This window comes from Triticum dicoccoides, chromosome 7B (assembly GCF_002162155.2).
Source record: "Triticum dicoccoides isolate Atlit2015 ecotype Zavitan chromosome 7B, WEW_v2.0, whole genome shotgun sequence".
Lineage (NCBI taxonomy): Eukaryota > Viridiplantae > Streptophyta > Magnoliopsida > Poales > Poaceae > Triticum > Triticum dicoccoides.
The window spans coordinates 747,834,424-747,858,535 of NC_041393.1; the positions used below are offsets into that span (position 1 = coordinate 747,834,424).

At 44.1% G+C, this 24,112-nt stretch overlaps 2 protein-coding genes across 3 annotated transcripts; both read left to right on the forward strand.

Moving 5' to 3' along the window:
* Positions 1-551: 551 nt before the first annotated feature.
* LOC119340970 (translation initiation factor IF-2-like) lies at positions 552-16,566 on the forward strand. 2 transcript variants are annotated; one of them, XM_037612873.1, is made up of 4 exons: positions 552-966; positions 1,170-1,472; positions 1,672-1,747; positions 16,276-16,566. In XM_037612873.1, the coding sequence occupies exons 1-4, from the start codon at positions 622-624 to the stop codon at positions 16,341-16,343; spliced, it is 792 nt and encodes a 263-aa protein (XP_037468770.1). In that variant the 5' UTR covers positions 552-621; the 3' UTR covers positions 16,344-16,566. The 2 variants fall into 2 exon arrangements, with proteins under 2 accessions (XP_037468770.1, XP_037468769.1); XM_037612872.1 differs by lacking the exon at positions 16,276-16,566 and adding an exon at positions 9,753-10,159 and having other exon boundaries at positions 554-966.
* A 4,600-nt stretch (positions 16,567-21,166) lies between these two features.
* LOC119339665 (U-box domain-containing protein 15-like) lies at positions 21,167-23,712 on the forward strand. The gene is made up of 3 exons (XM_037611634.1): positions 21,167-21,718; positions 21,827-22,252; positions 22,353-23,712. The coding sequence occupies exons 1-3, from the start codon at positions 21,167-21,169 to the stop codon at positions 23,397-23,399; spliced, it is 2,025 nt and encodes a 674-aa protein (XP_037467531.1). The 3' UTR covers positions 23,400-23,712.
* Positions 23,713-24,112: the final 400 nt, after the last annotated feature.

Sequence of the window (24,112 nt, forward strand, 5' to 3'; positions counted from 1 at the left end):
AGTATAAGAATGTTACTACTACCTCGGTCTGGAAATAGTTGTCATCAAAATGAATAAAGGAGGCTGTATCTAGATGTATTTTAGTTCTAGATACATCCCGTTCTATTTGTTTTGATCACAAGTATTTTCGAATGGAGGGAGTATTAACTACTGTCACAGCTATTCTTATATTTAGTAATAGAGATAATAATATTTAATAGTAGTATATCATTGTTCCTAAATACTCCCTCCGTCCCAAAATTCTTGTCTTATATTTGTCTAGATACGGATGTATCTGGCACTAAAATGTAACTAGATACATCCGTATTTAGACAAATCAAAGACAAGAATTTTGGAACGGTGGGAGTATAAGAATATTACTATTAAATACTAGTATACAAATATATATTTAATACTATACCAAAATATAAGAATATTTAATAGAAATATACCAAAGATATGCTACTATTAATTGCTGGTATTAAATAAATAAATCTGTAGATTAACACGCGGTCCCCACCTTGGCCCGTGCCTTCCGTTTCAGTTCATAAAGGGCAACACATGCTTCTCCTCCTCGCTCACATTCTTCTCATCCCGCTCTCCTCAACCAACTCCGCGCGTCTGCTCGACCGATCCACCGCGATGTCTAGCTCCGACGTCAGTGCCATACCCGCAGCCAACCACGAGGAGCACAGCCTGGCGGCCCCTGCAGCCGCGGTCGCCCAGGGGAAAGGGAAGATGCTTGCGCAACAGGCGCATGTGCCGGTGGTTCACAAGCGCAAGCCCGGGAGACCCCAGGAGAAAAGCCCGCCCCCAGCGGCCACCAGAGAGGAGCTGGAATCCAGGGAGTCCCGGGAAGGACCCTTGAAGGTGCTTGCGCTCCCGGCGCCAGGGGCCCCGCGTGCTTATGCTGTCTCAGACGACAAGATGGTGAGCCGCGCTCGCGCCCCCACACGGCGTGCATGCGCGGTATCCGACGACAAGATGGTGAGCCGCGCTCGCTCCTCCCCCCTCTGCTACTAGTGATTTTAAGTTAACCGGTGCCTAATGAGCTGGAGTTATTGACAATCTTTAATCTAGTCATGTGAATTAGTGCTAGTGCTTAATGAACTACCTGATGTGTATGTGCAAGAATTACGTGCTGGGTATATGTCGTTGGACTTTCTAATCGCTGCGATCTCATCTGACAGATGGACAGGAACGAGATAGCGCCGGTGGTTCGCAGGCGCAAGCCCGGGAGACCCCAGAAGAAAAGCCCGCCCCCAGCGGCCACCAGAGAGGAGCTGGAATCCCGGGAGTCCCGGGAAGGCCCCTTGAAGGTGCTTGCGCTCCCGGCGCCAGGGGCCCCGCGTACTCACGCTGTCTCCGGCGACAAGATGATGAGACGCGCTCGCGCCCCCACCCGGCATGCAAACGCTGTCTCCGACGACAAGATGGTGAGCTGCGCTCGCGCCCCCACTCTGCATGCAAACCGTGCCTCCGATGACAAGATGGTGAGCCGCACTCGCTTCCCCCTCTCCTACTAGTGATTTGAAGTTAACCGGTGCCTAATGATTTGAAGTTACTGACAATCTTTAATCTAGTCATGTGAATTGTACTGTAGCTTACTGAATTACCTGATGTGTTTGTGCATGAACTACGTGGTGTGTATATGTCCTTGGATTTTCTAATCGCTGCGGTCTCATCTGGCAGATGGACAAGAACGAGATGGCGCCAGTCCAGGGGGTGCCGCGCATGCGAGGGAGCATCGCGTCGTCAAGTGCGGTTGGTAAGTATACTTTATGCTGCTTTTTTTTGTCAACATCGTCTCCATGCAGGCTACACTGGCAAACAAGCTGCTTAACTCTTGTGCATGCTGGTTTTTTGTCATCACTAGTATACTGGTATTGTTAGCTCTGTCCATGCTGGGTCTTTTTGTCATCATTAGTATTGTTATATATTAGCTGAAGCTGCACATGTTTTCTTTCCATCGACGTCAGTCGGCCGAGGGATGGAGGCCTTACTCACCTGATTTTAATCAAGTCCCACCTAGATGTAGTTTGTTTTGTCACTAGCTGTGTATACATAGGCGAGCTCCAGCACTGTGTTGCAGCGTGGAAAACATATGAACTGTAATAAGAAACATGCAATGGCTAGAAACATCTCCACATATTTTTCGGCACGTTTTAGGTGTCAACGAAATTAGTCGGATCGCCAGCCGTCGAATTGACACATGGAGCATTGGATCACACTACATGGCAGCAGAGAGAATGGAAACCGTGTTCCTCCATAGCCTTCACAATACATGTGTATCCACCACCCCTCCCACATCATCGCAACAGACAATTACGTCGGCCCCTTGCAACACCTGGCTTTGGTACCCTAGAGATCCCTGATGTCGCTTGGATATCCTGCAAGTATTATTACAGTGCGCCAACGAGGCGTCGTCCTTGCAACATTGTCTTACAGACAATGTAGTTGATGCCACCACCGCCATCACCCATTTACACATGGGCCGTGGCATGTGGCACTGTTCGTGGGATAAAACACACCCCACGAGAATACGCGGTTGCACCACTGCGATCTATGCAACTTAGGAATTGTTGTGACTGCCCCTGCAAAACTAGCGATGATACGACCATCGCCCTGCAACATCGGCCATAGTTGTAGCACATATGAGAAGACGGATGCCGCACCTAACAACACAGTATGTGTTTTTTGCACCATAAGAAAGCACTGCCTTGCAACATCGGCTATCAGGGTGCTGCACCGACAAACACACTCACGACCTTGAGACGTCGTATGCCTTGGCTCATGTAGCATAGTGCTCCTCTTTCAGCATATAGCGATGGCTTGTAGCATTGATGGTCGGAGAGTCGCAACATCGTTGAGTGGCAGTGCTAGCCCAACTCATTGTCATAGAGAAGGGGCAATAAAGGATGGGTGTGCACGTGGTGGAAATAAAGCGAATGGATATGGTGAAGAGAGAGGAAGACTAATAAGGGGCATCTGGCGCTAGAGCGAGCTGACTGATTTCCCCCTGAAACCAGCCTGTTGAATATAATTCAATTTTCTTTTGAGAGACCTCATAAAAACGTCGCAACATGTGAGCATGTCTATACAAAAAATTGTAGATATACAACACATACTCATTAGCTGCAACAAATCAGTGAAAAAACACAATGTATATAGGCCTGAACCGATGGATCATCAGCATGCATCTGCCAGCTCTTCCTAGGTTATGCCCAACCATGAGTCGTTCAATTGGGTCACACATCACTACCCAATCAACCACCAACTTAGTTGTTCCTCTCGTCTCCTCTACCCACTCTTCGCAACATACACCCATGATTCTCAGCAATAGACCAACATGGAGGCGACAATGGTGGCCATGATAGGCTAGTGAAAAGCACACTGGTGATCAACCTTACAACACTAAACAGAACATTGCAACATGAGGTAACCCAACTTTGTAGCACTGGTGCACCATTTTCAACCACCTTGTAGCAATGAGAAGTTCACTGACCAATAGCATTGCTGCACCAAGTTACCGGCTTCCAGCACTGAACACCCGGGCTTGCAGCACCGCGATGATCGATGGTCGGCCTTTCAATAGTATTAGTTAACATTGCACACCTCGTCTCCATTTTTATGTACATACACATGAGTGAGCTTGGAACATCAGTAACATATCAACATTATCAAACATGAAGACGATAAATTTGTTTCTCCAAGCATCGACGTTCCTGAATAAGCGTGCAACTGCACATCCACCACATGAGCCATAATATTTTAGCTCTGCGACAACAGCTTATAGTTGCAAAAGAGCTGACGATGATGGTTTAGAATGTATATGATCAAAATAGATTAAATGGAGGGGAGGGTGGACTACCAATGTTGAATCAGACTAGCCACAAGGTCACAAGTGCCATGTCTAAATAGCCAAAAAGACAAAAGGAGGCCTCCTGGATTCTCCATCCTGAAGCTAAGCATAACTCCAACTCCAGACACGCTAGGGGGCTACTAAAGGTGCAATACGCTAGGGGTGTCTTCTGGGTGGGAAGCCTGGTAGCAGACCTGCCTTAGGGCCCAAGAGGCCAAGTGGAGGATCGGTGCAGTAGGGTAGCTCAGGTGCCCAGATAAGGACTGTGAGAGCATCTTGGCAGGCAAGGTAAGATGGCAGTGGTATGAGATCAGATGGATTCCTTGTAAACCTAGCCCTTGCCACCTATATAAGGAGGGGCTCGGGGTTGTCATTCACATATACTCTCATAGACTATACTCTCTGTAGCATTATACTTCATCTCCACTCAAAACCCCTCGCACAAGGTGCTCCACCATGAATAAAAATCAGATACAGGATGTTGGGCATTACCTCTCACCGAGGGCCCGAACCTAGGTAAAAACCTTTGTGTGAACTCCCTTGTCGTGGATCCCTACAAGTTCACCACCCTACTATGGGTACTCACGGTTTTACATACTGTCACATAGTTAAGTTCTGACACATTTTCTCTGGGGAGTTGAAGCAACTCATGGTGTAAGTAGGTGTTGCTTGAAGCACTGATTCTAATAGCACCTCCTTTCCCGCCTTCGAGATACCTTGTCCTTCCTATCAAACCACTTTGCCATTTGAGCTTTCTTTAAGATGTTTAAAATTTCCTTCCTTTGACCTACCCACCACGGTTTGGAGCCCCAAATAATGCTCGCTCAATGCCTTAGGGTCTGTGCAAAGATATTTACAACAACTTAGTCCTCCTATTTGCCTCACTTCCCAAAGAATGTTGAGGCTTTTTGAAAATTTCCCATTTGTCCCGAGGCCCACTCGTAGTCAAAGAGGATATATTTAAGGTTACAAAGTTTCCATTTGACGGTTGAAGAAATACTACACTATCATCTGCAGAAATAAGATGGGCTACATGGGGGTTAGTGCTCCCAAAAGATATACCATTGATCTCTTTATCTTTGAGCACTCATGAGAAAGGCCAAAAAACTCGCAACATAGAAAATAAAAAAAATAGGGAGACCATGGGTCTCCTTGCCAGAGCCCTCTTCATTGTATAAAAAAATACATAACACACTCCTTTCAATTTGATAGAAAACCTGGCCGGGGTACCACACATCATAATCATCAAGATCAACCTATCTGAGAAACCAAGTGCCCTCATCATCAGATCGAGCAAAATCCAAACCACCCTCTTATAGGCCTTCATCATGTATAGTTTAATTGCAAACATTGGATTTTTCTATTTCTTGAATGAACATACTTTGCTCCTGCGTGATCATTATGGATAGGACAACCTTCAATCTCTTTGCTAGGCCTTTGAAGCAATCTGACTGAGCGTGTTCAATAAGTTGATTGATCCCATTTGAGGAAGTATCTCCATTTAGGTAATTTTGGGGATTAGGACTAGAACCATATCACTAAAGTTTGGTGAAATAACTCCATTAAAAGAATCATCTATTACTATGTGTACATCATTTTTTAGAAATAACTAGTGAAATTAGTAAACACAAGTGAGAGGTTGTCTAGCCCCTGCGCTCCAGTCAAATTTAGAATAGTACATTCTCAATTTCTTCATCCATCATGTCTGTGTTCACCCTCTCCTCCATATCACTAGTCACACAGGGTCGGATGTGAGCTAAGATGTTTTCAGCATCAGCAAAGGCTTCTGAAGAAAACAACTAAGCATAGAAATCGGCCGAAATCTTCCCCATCTCATTGTCAATAGTACAACTCATGCCATCCGCCCTCATGTTTTGATTGTCTTCCTTGAGAAATTCCAGTCGGGAACATTGCATACACATTATTTGTTCCTGTGCACGAACCACATGAAGCTACGCTTCAATCTCGCTAGTCTTCAGCGAGGATGTCTAGATCCCAATGATCTACCCTTTCCATCGAAGCTGGACCTTGTGCCTAGTAATCTCACAACATACAAGACAAAATACAGAGCCACTTCAATATTTCATATCATTGGTGACATTGTTACGCTTCCTGTAGAGCTCACTCTGGCCGGAATTGTTATCACATGCACACTATCATGCCTCCATGGGCATCCACCTCTCCTCAAACGTTAATGCCCTCTTCTTACTTTTGGTAATGACTAGGTTTTCTAGCGCTCTATTAACGAGCAAACCATGGTATGGTCCTCCATGACAACATGTTCAACGGGTGTATCCTACAATGAATGCACGAATTCATCATTGCATGGACCCCTGTCCACATGTACATAAAGGATCTCATCCCGCTCCCTCTTATTGTCCCAAGTGTACAGGTTGCTACTACAACAAAGTTTTGAAACGCTATTATTGGCTACACTCTCCCTAATGCGCTCCATTTGTGTGAAACTCCTCAAGTAATCTCCTAGTTGTTGTGATTAAAAGAATTCTTTGTTGAGGTATCATTGTAACAGATAAATGTATTATTAGGATCCAGTCTCTCGGAGCCTCCCTTAGCTACACAAATTTTCTTCAATCTCTCTTCCTATCCAGTAGCTTTAGGTGATAATTATTGTGACACCTTTGGTGGTCACCATCACCTTGCCTCGTCTTATGAACAAAAGTGCCTCGTCTGCGTTGCTCTGAGGTAGATGGGTCATCTTTCCCAACGGCCTTGCACCCTTTCCCTTATAGATTTTTTTATATCTTGCTACCTTTCATGCTCCTTTCTCAGGTCCCACTTCCTTTTTAGATTTAAATCATCCCTTAGTTCACAATCATGTCACAGTTCTTGCCTGCATTGGTCCTCCCTGCACTTCATCTTAGACAGTGACCCTCTACAAGACCATCTCGAGGATCCTCGTAGAGAGAGTCCACAGAGGGTGTATAATCATTGTATGACCTGCACGTAAATGGACGGACATGCAATGCTACATGACCCCTACGCCCATAGACGCCCTTGCTTGATCTAGTGCTCCCAAAACTAAAGTTCCTGCTTTCTTTCACCGGCCTCTACTTTGTTTTTGTCTGTGAGGAGCCATGTCCAAGTTATGCCCTCAACCATTCACCCAACTGGGGTGAGGAATCATTTTGTGGTTCAAATCATCCGTCAACAAGTGCTAGTCTATCGTAGTCAATCCAAAAGAGAGGTATCTTCTCAAATTGAAAATCAAACAAGGTCCCCTCATCTTTTGCTGAAGAGTGGAGAAAGAAGCCTCAGATTAGTGAAAGAAATATGAAAATTCTAGCTCTAAATCTGAGATGGTTCCCCCATAAATCCATCCTTCTTAACATCACTCTTTACCACGCGACCAAGACAATTCCCAAGAGCATTCCCAAAAGTATATGATCATTTATATAGGGGAGGATCTGTAATTGTCACCCATGGCTCCGTCATACAAAACATTATCTTCGATGACCTAGTTTTTTCATCATAATCCTTAAAAACTATCACATTAAAACCAAATTGCCACATTCAATTATATAGAGCGTGCTTCTAGACTCCTTTGTTATGGAATCTAAAGAAGAAGATATTATTTCTAATGTGACTTATTTGGGCTTCCCAGTAGAGTCACATGTATGTTGCATAGCCCTAGCAAACACGTTGATGTTGATTTGCTGGAGTGAGCATGCCTTTCCAACTACTGACCACCGAGTAGGCCTCGGTCAGTCTGGAATCCTGATCCTCAAACATGAGATCTATTAGTTCCTTTTGTTGTCAAGTTCAGGACTCCTTGTTAATTTGGTTGAGAGATTAGTTGCCTCCCTTGAAGCATTTCCATCTGTCAGGGACTTTGAAGGTTCTCATCTTAATGATCCTTGGTCACCCTGTTAACTTGAGCTGTCGATTTACGCCACGCCTTCTCTCCCATCGTCGCGCAAAGGAGTGGAAGCACCAAGACCAATCAATGTAGGAGTTTACAGTCTCATCACCTCATAGATGAATAAAAACCTAACCCTAGCACTACTTGTCGGTCGCCTATAATCGCCCTTAGCATTTCTTTTCAGGTTGGGCCCGCCACTAGGTATTTATACGTGTGCTTCCATTGGTACTTTTTTTGCGCTGGAGCCTTTCTGCTACATTTGCCTTTCTACAAAGGCGGTCTTATCCAAATCATATAGTCTCCTCTATCTATAGGAAGCGAGGACATTAGCTCTTCTTTTTTTCAAGGCAAATACACTTGCTAGTGTTCAAGAGACATCGAAAGAAGTCTTGTCACATGTGAAGACGACGCTAAGAGTGTGACACATATAGGTGCCAACTTGAAGAATAATGCAAATTTGAGTAAATATGAATAGCTACAGGGGGAACGAGCGCACACAGGAATCAGCCACCATAAATGGATCATTTCCAAGGAAACAAAGTCACAAAGAGAGTGACAAGACATTAGCTTCTTTATGGGGAACACATATATTTAAATGTTGCCTTGCTCTCTGATTATTAACAAGAAATAATTTTTACTAATATATCATGTGTAAATCTTGATAGATATGGAATGTATTTTGGTCAATATGTTTTAAGGAATCATATTAGTTTTTGGTATGTTGAAATTAGGAGTTCATGTGCCTTCAAGGCATGTCAAGGTGTGTTGTTCGACCTCAAAATTGGTACATACTAAATGGTTATTCTCCCTACATATAGCCCCAATTCTCATGCTCTCTCTCTCTCTCTCTCTCTCTACATTTTATATTCCAGACTACTCCATAAAGCCTAACTGGTGAAGGTCCAGAAACACCCAGCAGTGATGGGTTCAACTCCCATTAGTAGTCTATACTTAGTGGAGGAGAAACAAGCCACTTACAGGCACGAGCCCGCCAATGGTGAATAAATCAGAAAAGAAAATCAGGCCATGGCCAGTCCAAATCCGGCACCTGCCAACAATGTGTAGTCTCCACTACTCGAACCTACTTTTCCTCAGTATGTTACATCATGTGATGTTTGGAGAAGCCATAGAGTTGGGGATCCGAATATAGAAAACAACGATGGGGAGTGGCTTGAAGAATAGGAGCCAAGAAGTCAGACGGACAAGGCCTCCACCATGCTGCACCATTGGCCGATACTGACCCGTATGGTGCAAGGACCGAGGCAGAACTGAACACCATCATCATCTAGGTTGCAAAGGAAGTTGGACCACTTTGTTTCTTCTCCAGGACAAACTCAAAGATTTCATGCAGTTGGCACCCATGCCACATTCCACAGAGATAACAACGTTGAGGAGGAGGAGGGGCAACGCAAGGTTTCTTCCTCATAGGAATTACATTCGAGGAAGTGGGGGGACGGTATGGCATGATAAGCAGTTAACAAGGGAAGTTTGCATGACTGTGGAGGACAAATCATGAAGACAAGTGTGCTAGTAGCTAGATAAGGGATGAATGATAGCAGGAAGGAATAATGAGCTTACTAGGTGAGGCTACTATTTTTTAAGTTGCAACCTACTGATCATAACAACAATTGATCGTAACAACGTACCATTGGTGATATAGGGTATTGATTTAGTAATTGTTAGGATGTGACTAGGGCTTGTAAGTGGTGGGTTGTATATTACTAACAAGTAGCATGTTTAGCCTCAATATTGTCCTCTGTACTCGTAACAATGTACCATTGACGGACCACATATTGGGCCCGTCACTACTACCTTTTTCCAACAAAAATAGAATTTTAGTTATAGTAAGATTCACAACAATCCCGCCGGCCATTAGTGCTAAGTAGCACTGCTGACCGGTTTTTTGACCCACCACTTTTGATCGATAACTAGGCGAGAACTCTAGTGTGGTGCACATTTGTTTTGTTCAGAATTTTTAGTGTTTTTATGTGCACAAAGACATATCTTTCAACCCTAACAGGTTCTCTTTAGGTGGGGTCGAGAGTGAAGGATTGGGGAGCTTGGAAGCAGGGGAAATGGCACCTCGAGGGGTTCAGGTCTCCATGATCAATAACCACAATTTTGATCTGAATGAGCTGCCGACTGAGCATGAGTAGCTCAAGAAGGAGTAGTCACCTGTGGAGCAAGAGTAGCCGCCTATGGCACAACATGAGCTTTAATATTCACAATGGTTGGAGGCTACTCAAATCCCGCTTGTGTGAGCAAAAAATAACTCTTGGCCCAAAGTGTAGCCCTGTCAGAAATTATCGAAATAATATCCTTATCCCAAGGACGATTGTAAAGCTTATGTGGAACTTTTGAATTTCTCGCTTCCTATTTTTTGTTGATTGACTGACGCTATTGCTAAACTTGAGGGAAGGAATTGGTATACTGCTTCATGATCAACGTGTCAACTGGAAATGGCTTTTCTATTCATTTTCCGTGATGGTTTTGATATGTGGATTATTTGAACAAGCAGTTGTTCATTCGGTAAAGCTTTGTGAAACATCAATGGTGGAGCTAGGTCTCTAGTCATGTGAAATGACAGCAGGTCAAGAAGTGTGTTGGATCATGAGATAACATATTTTCTAAGTTGTTAATCATGTGTGTTAACACCATGGGTAGTATGAGAGAAGGTCAACATGCATGTTTGGGTCTGAAATGACCTCATGACCAAAAAAGGGAGAGAAACATGGCTAATAGGAATACAAATGATATGGAAGTTACTTGTTGCATGGATGTTAACTGTGGTTATGAAGCCACACAAGATGTCAGAGGACCCGCATCCTTACATATCAAGGTTGACTTCACATGCCAACTGGATTTCGTCTAAATTATTGTATATGTATGTATGTTATATCTTGACATCTTACCAAACAAAAAATACACTATTTACTTCTCTTTGATGCATATTCTAGTTGTAGGGTAATCATAACCTTATGTGGATATTTGTCCATAATAGAATATATAATGGTCTAGTGAGGCAAGGTGTAAATGGAGAGGACAATAGTCGAACATGAAAACATCCAACATTGTGTTATAGTTGCATCAAGTTGTCTAGTGAGTCAATATGGAAATGGAGGAGGCTCATAGGGCAACACGAGAACACCCAACATGTTGCTCTACTTACTTCCTATTGGTACGAAAAGACCAAGACTAGTGAAAGGTTAATCATAACACATGGACAAGATATCTCATACAAGATGAAAATGGAGTGAGTCTTGTATGAAAATGCTAACAAAGTATGAGTGTGCATAGCATGCCATCCCCTCCCTTTCTTGTTCGAGTTTCCTTCACCAACCCCATAGTACCCTGATCAACACTACTATTTGGATATGCTTCTCATCTGAGAAAGAATAGTTATTGAGAGACATTCATATCATTGTCTAGATAGACTTGTTCAAGGGGCAATAATGGAGGTGTCTTATCTATTATAGCCACATTCCGGAGAAGAATAAAAAAAGTAGACACAACCTGATAATTTATTGAGATTTGAATTGAGGATTCCACATACATCAACTATCCTACATGTGAATCAAATCCACATCCTACATGGGCATTGGGCTTTAGTTGGACTACCACTTTATGGACAAGCCATGTGCTCCATGTAGTCTATGTTGCAAAGGCGGGAGGACAAGGAGCAAATAGTTTTCAATGGCTGGACATTGAAGTTATTTGTCAAGAAATTTGTTTCCTGACATGGTTTGTTTATTTCATTGTTTAGTATTTGATATCGGTTCAATGCTCTAGTATGTAATCTTCTTCTCACATTTTGGGTCTAGCTCTTGGTGTTCATGAGTTCATTGCTTATGTTAACTATTATTGTTGTGCCCACTTGTTCGACAAGAGACTATAAAGTTAACTAAGATACTCCCGTATTTATATTAATATAGTTGGCACTAAGGTAATCATCAACCTTGAATATTAATCATATTTGTCAAATAGGAGGTCAAGCTGGATCTGTCTGGCGCATCATCTATGGTCACATATGGTGTATTGTCTATTCTAATCCCAATGAGTATTGCAGAATGACATGTGCCTGAGGGGAGGAATGAGTCACTCTTTTGTGTCAAGGGGTGATGCCATGCCTCATAATTGACAATAAAAAATTAACCACCTACATAAAAAGTCTAACCCAAGACAGGGAATATGCGCCATTGCAATTTTACCGCACAAAGTCATCGGTATTTTGCAATTGAATGTTCCCCATGTTGTGACTGAGAACACAAAACACAAAACACCCCACAAAACACTATTCACTTCTCTTCGATGCATATTCTTGTGGAAGGGTAGTCATAACCATATGGGAATATTTTACCACAATAGAATCTATAATGGTCTAGTGAGGCAAGGTGTAAATGGAGAGGATAATAGGCGAACATGGAAACAACCAACATTGTGTTGTACTTTCATCTAGTTGTATAGTGAGATAATATGGAAACGGAGGAGGCTCATAGGGCAACATGAGAACGCCCAACATGTTGCTCTACTTACTTCCTATTGTTACCAAGGGACTGAGACTCGAGCATGGTTAATCATAACACATGGACAAGATCTCTCATACTAGTTGATAATAGAATGAATCTTGTATGATAATGCTAACAAAGTATGAGTGTGCATAACATGCCATCTCCTCCCTTTCTTGTTGTACTTTCCTTCACCAACCCCCATAGTACCCTGATCAGCACTATTAATTCGATATGCTTCACATATGAGTTAGAATTGTGATTGGGAATAGTTGTATCATTATCTAAGTAGACTTATTTAAGGGGAAATAATGGACATGTCTTATCTATTATAGCCACATTCCAGATAGGAATAAAAAAAGTATACATAACAAGATGATTTGTTGAGATTTGAATCGAAAATTCAACATACATCAACTATGCTACATGTAAATCAAATCCTCATCCTACATCGGCATTCGGCTTTAGTTGGACTACCACTTTATGGACAAGCCATGTGGTCCATGTGGTCTACGTCACAAAGGCCAGAGGACAAGGAGAAAATAGTTGTCGATGATTGGTCATTGAAGTTATTTGTCAAGAATTTTTTTCCCCGACATGGTTCATTTAATTCATTATTTAGTATTTGATATCGGTTCTATGCTCTAATGTGTAACCTTCTTCTCACGATTTGGGTCTAGCTGTCAGTGGTCATGAGTTCATTACTTATGTTAACTACTATTGTTGTGTTCACTTGTTCGCCAAGAGACTATAAAGTTAACTTATATCCTCCCGTATTTATATTAATATAGTTGGTGGTTAGGTAATCCTTGACCTTGAATATTACTCACATTTGTCAAATAGGAGGCCAAGATGGAACTGTCTAGTGCATCATCTATGGTCACATATGGTGTATTGCCTATTCTAAACCCAATGAGTATTACATTATGGCATGTGCCTGTGAGGAGGAACGAGTTACTCTTTTATGTGAAGGGGAGACGGCATGCCTAATAATTGTCAATGAAAAATTAATAGTCTACATCAAAAGTCTAACCCAAGAAAGTGAATATGTGCCATTGTAATTTTACAACACTAAGGGCTTGTTCTGATCTTGTCCCGCTCCTTGCTTCACAAATTCCTGGAGAAGATACGAGCCGAACGAAATAGCAGCAAGAAGCTAGCTCCAGGAAGCTAGAATCGACCACAGTGCAAAATTGTGAAGCAGACTCGGCCCAGCTCCGCCGATCCGAAAAGCTGAAGTTGGCCGATATTACAAGTGAACTGCCACAGCCAAGTCATACGAGCCGAACCGGTACGCTCGATCTGTTTGATTGCTCCTCGTTCCCTCGCTCGTGCTCCCTCACTGCTCCTCTACAAGGCCGATTTGGGTTGCCTCTAGTCAGCCCAACTAGCTTGAACATGCCACAACCCTTCTAACTGGGCTGCAGTGCCGCGAGAAGCTGCAAACCGAGCGGAACAGATTTTTCATTGCTGCTTAGAGTGAGAAGCTACTCCAAAAAGTTGAATTTCTGAATTTTTGGGAAGCAAGAGGAGATCAGAACAGGCCCTAAGTCATCGGTATTTCATAATTGAATGTTCTCCATATCGTGACTTTTGATGGTGTAAACCCAAATAATCGCCATTGTGAAATTAAATTCCTCCCATGAGTCGAACCCACATCCGTAAAGATGTGCCACTAAAATCCACCTCATGGCTATCTTGGAGTCCTTAATATAATCAAGTGTGCCCAATATGGTGACTTAATATGTACTTATTGACCCTACGAAGCTAATCGCCTCCATCAAGACCCCTTCTTGGTTCTCCTATAACTAGATTCCCCGAAACCACGAGAATCCTTAGAATGGGATTACAACTTAGCACCTTTCGTTTTCACATAGTAAGAAGAGTTGCTCCTTGGATAGCACGGTACGATCAAAGGTGTAACCTGTGTTTAGGAGGGAGTTATTGTCTCGAAACTTTGTTCTCAACTATTCCGATTCCAGCAAACGGAGGCCATTGGGTCAAAGTTGTAGCGCATGCCCTGTAGTTTTCAAGTGGGGTGAGACAACTTTAGCTAGGAACCTATTTTCATTCTGACCAGCTCCCTGAAAACAATGTTCGACTTCATGTGTAGTCGGTGTAGATGTGTCATTGCAATTCCACCACTAGGATATCACCAGGTCCTATGTATTACATGACAACATATGCCACCATATGGTGACTTGATAAATTAAATGGATTTCACCAAGCTTTCGTGTTACAATTATAGTGAAGATAGTGACTCACATGTCAGCCTCCCTGACGGGAAGCAAAATCACTCTGACTTTGGCAACCTAATTTATTGTGGATTCAAGCAAACATGTTGGATTTGTATTTTATTTATTTCAACATATATAATTCATATAAATAAATTAATTCATAATAGGAGTCTTGGAGACACCCATGTCAATAATGCAAAATTATGGGAAATCTTATTATGTGCACCAACATAAGCCAAAACTCGTGGCTTAAGAGATATGTGTACAATCTTCCAATGGTTATTCCCCCTACTAAATTCATGATGTTAACTAGTTCCCAGAAGTTGAGAAAGAAGCTTAGTCATGGGATCAATGTCCAGTGCATCATATTTCCAGTTCCCAAATTTTTTTATTATGGAAGTTGAGAAAGAAGTTTGGGCAACATATTTCCAGACACCTGTCATGTCTAGGATCTTCTCAAGCCTAGGTAAGCTTAGTCATGGGATCAATGCAGGCTATTAGTACATTGACCCAGTTCTTAATTCAAGTCCTCCTTGCTTGATACAATATTGAATGGAAAGTACATAATCAATTTACTTAAGTGGGTGAACAATGTTGGCTAGTATATTTCAACACTCACCTCACATGCATCTTTTAGAGGCATATAATGCATCGTGATGGAAACATTTTTTCTATAGACTAAATTACAATGGAATTTTTTAATTAATTTAATTAGTAGCAATCTCGTATGGCAAGGATATATGGCAAATGAAAATGAGGGCTCAAATGCTACTTGTTGGCACACAAAAGTCAAGTTGTCTTTTTCCTCCCATGTTGATCCTCCGTGGTTCGACATTGGGCATTACAAAGAGATCAAGTTATCTTTACACACCGCTAGAGCTACCAGACCCTGGATGTTCCATCATGAATGTCCATATGGTGCAATGAGTGATGGCGAGGTATATTAGAACATATAGTTTACACCGTTAAAGTAATTAAATGGGCTATTTTTCCTACTATGAAAAATAGTATTTTAAGAGAAAACTATGTAAGAGTTTGTGATCTTTGTATGTAAAAGCATTATTTGCCTTGCTTGGTGTTCACGCAGTTTGATTTATGGCAAAAATGGAAAATCATGGGACAATAATTGTTGATATTCTTTGCGGGAAAGCGAGATCTTTTCACTTTTCAGATCACACAAAGTATTGTTTTTCTTATAGGGGTGATATACAGTGTTCTAAATCTGCACTTGTGATTCGTTGCCCATTTAAATTTGGTTTCTTACACAGATTATGTTGGTTTGTTGCTGTATTTATCTCAGCACTAAAGTATACTGATGTTAGCTAAGTCCAATCAAAGGCCCATGTTTTTATCATGTTATACAAATTAGTAAGCTAAGATCTTACCAAACTCAAGTTACATAAGCCCAGACTACGTGAAATACACATCATGCAGTACACATGTTCATCTTAGTGTTATGTTATACTTGGCTCTGAGATAACAAATGGTATCAATTATTACTATCTTTTGCAGCTTGTTTCTGCCAGTTCATCATAGAATTATCTTATGTGGTCTCCCAAGGTTCATGCAACTTGGATTTTCATACTTTGGTAGTATTAGTGTTCACTAGGACTAGGTGCCACTCTGTAGAAGCTGAGGATACACATGGAGAAAGTAGTCATGGTTCTTTTTTCAAAAAGTTTGTTCATATCTATAAGAGGTTTGTGAATTTTCAGTGTATAGTGTTGTGAAACCTAGAGTGTTTTATCTCATTTAACATTGAACTACGCTTTCAAGGAAAAACCTTCATTTGACATCGAACTATGCATGCAGGGCAAACACCCCGTGCTTCGGTGCCACCGCGCCGCGAACCCTGGGAGCTTGAACCTGGATGGGTGTGAACTTAAGATTGATGTCAAGGTTAGGGGTCAGCCATGGATAGAGAATAAAGGGGACTTTGTGAAACTGTTATTAATAATATGGATGAAACATTGCCTTGTGGAGAGAATAAGATATTTCCAGAGATATTTATAAATGGATGCATACTTGAAATAGCAGTACACAATATGATGCTAACATTTTATTTTCATTGTTGTTCCCATTAAACTTCTGGTGGTGGCTCCAATATTATTCACAGCCTCGCACATGAAAATGTTATTTCGTTCGGGTAAATGTTGCGTGTTGTTGCTCCTGTAGTTTTGCGGTTTGCATCTCCTTGAAACTTGTGAGTTGGATTTTGCGAAGTTGCAATGCAAATTTGGGATGCAGGGAAGATAATAAACAATGCTTTCTAAGAGCATTGGATATTGGATGCGACTCAGAAAGAACGCATGCAAATGCAAGATGCAAGACGTAGTAGGCACATGTCCAGGTTTATTAAGAGCATCTACACCGGACGCCTCATATCTGCCACAAACGCCAGGGCGAGCTTCCCGGTCAGTACTAGGACGCAAAATTGCCACCCAACAGGATCTGTCAAACCCGGCCCAAACGTCTAGACATGACCGCACTCCCCATATCCAGCCCATATCTCGGACGGATATGTGGAAGCCCAGAGGCGCCCGGACACACCCGCCAGGTAGGATCCGGCCGAGTACGGCCCACCCGACCCCACATAAATTGGACCCTATCTGCACTCCGAGCGAAACCCAAGCGGCATTCAACTCCACTCTACTCCTCGCCAGGCCACTCCCGTCCACCCACAAGCCCCATTTGCGGATCTCCCACCATTTCGAGCCGTTGAACCGGAGATCATCCCACGCGGCCCCAAGGAGGAGATGGTCGACTGCCTTGCGCTTCTCCACTACCGGAGGAGTCCGTCCGGCAGCGGTTGAAATCCATCTGGCGGGAATCCATTGCGTCTACCACAATGGAGCATGGATCCCGCCCAAGGGCAGTCGCCGCTGCCTTAGCAGAGGCAGTGCACTCCGTCTGGCGTCCGAACGCCGTGGAGGATACGCAACCACTTTGTTGGCGCACTGAGAAAGAGATGCACACCTGCTTAACGTCTGATACAAATATGGTGTGGCGCATCCACCGTGTTAGGCAATGGGCACGGGAGCCCGCGGCAACCCTCGTGCCAGACGCCAGCGGGGCAGACTCGCACTCTTCGGTGCCTTGTATCGTGCCCGGCAGCCCTTGGCACCGAAATCATGTCGTGTTGGACGCGGCCGGCTCCACCATCATGGATCAATCATCGACCTCACATCCACCGACGACAGGAGGGCATAGGCTCCGACGAGAAAGAGTAGGCCATGGGAGATGGCGCCGACTCGAGTTTCTTTTGTCGGGTCGTGTCCCATGTCCTACTCTACCTCACCGGAGACCGAGCCTCCACTTCGATAGGCTCAGACAGCCATCGGACATGGACAGGTTCGGAACAACAAGGACAGTCGCTGGTGCAAATTTAGACTACAGCCGTCGACGCGAGGTGAGCGCGGCACGAGTTAATCGCTGAAGAGGTTGGGCCGTTCTGTCGCCGGTGGTCGTACAGTTGCCGACGTAGTCGTCCATGACCACCAGATCAACGCCGCCGCCACTACAAGTCTAGGCGTCTCTGTAGTGGCTGATGTCATTTTAGTGTATTTTCTTTGTATTGTGATGATTGCATACTGTGTTGCGTATTGTGGCGTATTTTCTTTGTATTGTGATGATTGTATACTGTACAATGTATTGTGGCATATTTTTGTGGTCTATTTTTAAAAAAGAAACTATAAATATCTAAAAGTGGTGTGCAAAATAAATTTATACCCGCCACTACAAAACAAATGCCCATATTTTTGCCCACCATTAATAGTAATGCCCGCCACTGCTACAAGATCGAGGTCGATGGCGGGCTGTTTGTAACGCCCGCCACTGTTATAGTCATTTGTGGCAGGTGGAGCGCCCGCCACTAATGCCATGTTGCCAGTGGTAGGCGCCTCTGAGAGCCTTACCCGTCATTGCTAGGCTTTTGATGCCGCCACTGCTACGCATTCCTGCGATAGCGTGCAATTGCGTATCTAGTAGAACATATACAACTATCCTCCCAACAAACAGTTTCTCCTACCATGAAGTTATAGTCGGGTTGAAGACATTCATTTATAATCGGAAGTGACGTTGCAGTTGCATATCAAGTAGGAGATATTTAACTGCCCTAATGACAAAACACTTTTGTTCCCTAAGTTACAGTCGCATTGGAGACATGCATTAGCGAAACGACACCACCTGTAGTTGCGTGTTTGGAGTTAGACATGCAACTAGCTCCACAATAATAATCTGAATTTTAAGTTTTAAGAATTTTAAATTAAAGAAAAAAGAAAAGATGAAGATATAAAAACAGAAATAGAGAAAACAAACAATAGGAAAAATCCTAAAAAAGGCAAAAACAAAGAAAGGAAAAACCTGTTTGAAGTTTCTAGAAGCTTCATATAACCAGTAGAAAGAGTCCTACATGGGGCGGCGCACTCACACATGTAAAAAGAGGCGGGCGAGGCGTATGTCGACTAGCTCAGAGTTGGGGAATCCTATTCCGCGCATAGGTCGCTACGTAGCGACCTAACACGTACCCCTCAGGTTTGTGGTCCTCTTCGGGTCGGTCCATTCCAGGTTCTTCCGCATACTGGTTTTTAGGAAGGTTCTAGACCTTTGTTTTCTATTTTCTTTGTTTTCTTCTAGTTTTTTCTTTCTTTTATATTTTTTATATTACTTCTTATTTTCTTTTATTTTAAATTTTCCTTTTTGGTGTTGCAAACATATCAAATTCGTAAACTTTATTGAAATCAAGAACAGTTTTTGAGTTGACAAACATATATCTGAAATAATGAACATTTTCTAATTCGACAATACGTTTTGAAATCACAAAATAACAAAAAAAATAACTTTTGAGGACATTTTAAAAAATTCTGAACATGTTTGTCAATCGGCCGACATTTTTTGAATCGATGAACATTTCTATGAATTGACATGATTTTTTGAATTGGCAAACATTTTTTGAATCGATGACCATTTTTTGAATCAATGAATATTTTTTACATGAATGAACATTTTTTGAATTCACAATAAAAAAAATTGTGAACATTTAAAAAACTAGTCGAATATTGCTTGTATCTCAACTTCTGTCCTGATTAATTAAATAAAATGGTGATACCCATCAAAAGAAAATAGCTATGGTTGGCACAAAATTTACTGCAAATTAATCATGTGATGAAAGACTTAGACGTGACATAGTTTTTATGTACCCTGATAAGTGCCACACGTCAGGGATGTTCTCATGACAACTTCGAACTTTTTTATGATAAGTTTAGTTGCACGAGGATGGCAAATTTAATTAACAAGCATGAAAACTTTCGTGCTTTATTTTATTTTAATAGAAACTTGTCGTGTGTCACTGAAATTTGCCATCCTTGGATGACAAGAATTGCCATCAAAAAAGTCAGGCCCAAAGTGCAAAGCACCTGACGTGTAAGACCTATCATTTGGATACTTTATATCTAAGATATTACTCCCTCCGTCCCAAAATAAGTGTCTCAACTTTGTACTAGCTCTAGTACAAATTTGTACTAAGCTCAAGACACTTATTTTGGGACAGAGGGAGTATTTACCAAAACCATAGCTGAGACATTTGCCCCAATGCAGGCGGGGCCGATGAAAAGTCGAACCCCTTGCCAACCTACTCAAAAGGTGTACACGGTCTCCCTGGCGCCTCTAGGGAAATAGCGCTCGTGCGATCGGTATCCAGCTGCGTCAGCCCCGGCCCCTATCTGCCTCGTCTTGTCTGAACTTAGGGCTATGCAAGTATGGTGGATCCCAACCTTTGCCAGCAGGAGGGCTTTGTTTTTATATATATTTTTAAATTTTCTTAGGGTTTGTGTCCTGCTTAGAGACGAGGCGGTGGTGACTCTTAGACGATGGAATAAGATTCTTCCCGCCCAGCATCCCGTATTGGGAGAAAATACCAGGTGATACAAGAGCTTGGATGCTACCATGATACAGGTTTTCGTGAACCAGGTTTTCGTGAGCCGTTGGATCTGAGATCTAAGGGTGAGAGCCATGCTTTTAGACCTGCACGTAAATATCAGATTTTTGGAGGATTTTGCTACAAAGTTACAGAAGCTTTGCCCATGACCTTCGAATTTCAGATCCAACGGTTTGCGAGAGCTCGTATCATGGGAGCATATAAGCTCCCGTATCACCTGATACTCACTCCCCGTATTGGTGGTGCTTCTAGCGTAGTTGGAGGGCGTGTGAAAGTTTGTCTACGGGGATCTCCCGGGAGTCGATCGGCGTCTGTCTTAGGTGGATCCACGTGAATCCGGTCATTGTTCGTGTGTCGGCGGGTTGGATATCCCCGTCTACGCATCTTTTCAACACCGGCGGTTGCTGTTTTGGTGGGTTGATCCTATAGAAGTTTTGCCCAGCTTCAGTGAAGGAGGGGCGAGGACGATGGCGCGCGTTCGGCTGGATTCAGTTTTTGTAATCGTCCCTGGGTGGTCGTGATTGATGATGATGAATAAATGAGAAGGTTTACCCAAGAAAAAAAAGAGACATTTGCCCCAATATGGGCGACGTCTCCTCGCTTCTCCCGTTTGCTATATTTGAAGCCTACTTGTTCCTGGAATTCAGGTCGGCCCGCCAAAACCATCCCTTCTTCGCCCTCCTCCTATTCCCTCCACACCCCTGGTCCGATCCATCGCCATTTCCAACCTCGCCAAGCCAGCCTCCTGCGCTCCGTACCTGCCTACCGATGCTGTCGTCGATGTTCGGGACGCGGCCGGCGGGGGAGCCGGACCCGCCGGAGCCCGAGCCGGAGCCGTCGGGGCGGCAGCTCTCGGACGGGGACCTGCTGGAGGAGCTGGTCGCCACCGTGGGCGCGGCGCAGGCGTTCCAGGAGTTCCGGCGGTCGCACCGCAAGGAGTGCTTCAACCTCCTCCGTTGGCTCCAGCTCGTGCTCCCGCTCATCGAGGAGCTCCAAGAGGCGTCCCCGCCCCGCCCGCTCACCGACGACGCCCACCGCCGCCTCGCGCTCCTCAGCCGCGCCTTCCAGGCCGCCCGCCGCCTCCTCCGCTGCTGCCACGACGGCAGCAAGATCTTCCTCGTGCGTAATCGCCCGCCGATTCCGTCTCTTTCCGTCAAGGGATTAATGGGATTTCTGATTCGTCGCTGGTTTTCATGGTCGCAGTCGCTGGAGGGCGAGGCTGTGCAGGGGAGGTTCCGGGCCGTGTACGAGAAGATCAACCAAGCCTTGGACGGCATGCCCTACTCGGAGATCGGCATCTCCGACGAGGTCAAGGAGCAAGTACGTTTTTCTGTGCACCCCGTCTGCTCGATCAAATGCCTCCAAGAAATCAAATTGTGGATCTGCTAATGCTGCCTCTGATCTAACTAAAACGGCAAAAGCGTGCAGGTGGAGCTCATCAACACACAGCTCAAGCGGAGCAAGAAGAGGACGGACACCCAGGACATGGAGCTCGCCATGGACTTCATGGTGGTCCTCCAGGACAAGGAGGACCGGAGCGCGGACAGGGTCATCCTCGAGCGGCTGGCCAAGAAGCTCGAGCTACAAAGCCTGGCTGACCTCCGCGCCGAGACCATGGCCATCAAGAAGCTGATCAACGAGCGCAACGGGCAGCAACCTGAGAGCACAAAGCAGATCATCGAGATTCTCAACAAGCTCAAGGAAGTTGCTGGCATTGACGAGAAAAACATCCTCGGCGAGGTCCATATCCCCAAGTACCTTGAGAAGTGCCCCTCTCTCATGATCCCCAATGACTTCCTCTGCCCCATCTCCCTCGAGATCATGACCGACCCCGTCATCATCGCCAGCGGCCGGGTCTGTGCTTCTCATTACTGGAAATTTTAATTTTAGTCACACACAATTGCGCCGGAAATTTGTCTTCATCTTAGTGATCTTAATCTGAATTCTTTTGCAGACTTACGAGAGGAGAAGCATCCAGAAGTGGTTGGACGCGGGGCAGCGAACGTGTCCCAAGACGCAGCAGCCGTTGGCGCATCTCTCGCTGGCGCCGAATTTTGCTCTCAAGAACTTGATCTTGCAGTGGTGTGAGAAGAACAAGGTAGAGATGCAGACAAGAGTTGACGAACCTCCTGTTGAGGAGGAAGTGAGTAAGGAGGTGCTCATCCCGTCATTGGTGAAGGACCTCTCATCCCCAAACCTCGACGTGCAGCGCAAGGCCGCCAAGAAGATCCGGACGCTTTCCAAGGAGAGCCCAGAGGACCGCACACTCATCGTTGACAGTGATGGCATCGCGGCCCTTGTCGGCCTCCTACAGTACCCGGACAAGAAGATCCAGGACAACGCAGTCACATCGTTGCTCAACCTCTCGATCGACGAGGCCAACAAGGTCTTGATTGCCAAGGGGAACGCCATCCCATTGATCATTGAAGTCCTCAAGAACGGCAATGTCGAGGGCCAGGAGAACTCCGCGGCGGCGCTATTTAGCCTGTCCATGGTAGACGAGAACAAGGTGGCCATAGGGGCCCTGGGAGGTATGCCTCCATTGGTTGACCTCCTGAAGAATGGGACGATCAGGGGGAAGAAAGATGCTAGCACGGCCATCTTCAACCTATTGCTGAATCACCAGAACAGGTTAAGGGCTATCGAGGCCGGCATCGTTCCTGTGCTGCTCAAAATTCTCGACAACACGAAGCTCGGCATGGTTGATGAGGCCCTCTCCATCTTCCTCCTGCTTGGGTCCAACTCTACATGCCGTGGCACGATCGGGACAGAGAGCTTCGTCGAGACGCTTGTGCGGATCATCAAGGAGGGGACCCCCAAGAACAAGGAGTGTGCGCTTTCTGTTATCCTCGAGCTTGGATCACATAATAATGCCCTTATGGTGCACGCCCTCGGGTTCGGCCTCCACGAGCATCTCACGGAAATTGCTAAGAACAGCACAAGCAGAGCACAGAGGAAGGCAAACTCTCTGATTCAGCTTGCCCGGAAGTGCGAATCGTAGAACAAGAATTATGCACTGTGGAATTAAAGCTCAGTCCATACTAAAGCAATGGTTTCGCTTGAATTTCCTTGGTCTTGGAAATAGATGGATAAGAGCAATGTAGACCGAATGGAATGAGAATCTACATAGATGGCTGCCAGGTAAGTTTCTAAGAAGAATGAAAAGATGGTGTACATACATAAGTGAAATATTTGTGACAGTTAATATTGTTCATTGATTGAGGAACTGGAAGGAGAGAAATGAAGGAGATATACTCTACTTCATTCATTTGTTGGCACTGAAATTTTGTTGTAAGTGATATTATATATGGTAAATATGTGAAAGGTCTGTTGATATTTCTCAGGGAAAGTAATTCCGAAACTACTGAATTTTCGTCCGGACAGTGGACTCAGCCAAACCTATTTTTTCTTGTGCCAAACAGGCCATTTCTTGCTTTAAGGTCGAAGTGGCATTTCAAGTTGGTTTACTAGGCATGGGCGCATGGCCCACTAGGCTGCACCACTATTTAGTCTAGGGCTTGTCCAAACGAGTTTTTTTCCCGGAAAAAGAAGAACTTACAAGATATGCTTATCTGTGATGGCCGTGTTTTACTTTGTGTTACTTGCAAAATAAATCCAACAGATTTTAGAAGGAAGCTTCCTTGATGCTTCCGGGTTCTACATCCCAAACGCTCAACAACTGTACTAACACACATCTTGAGCATAAGCATATCT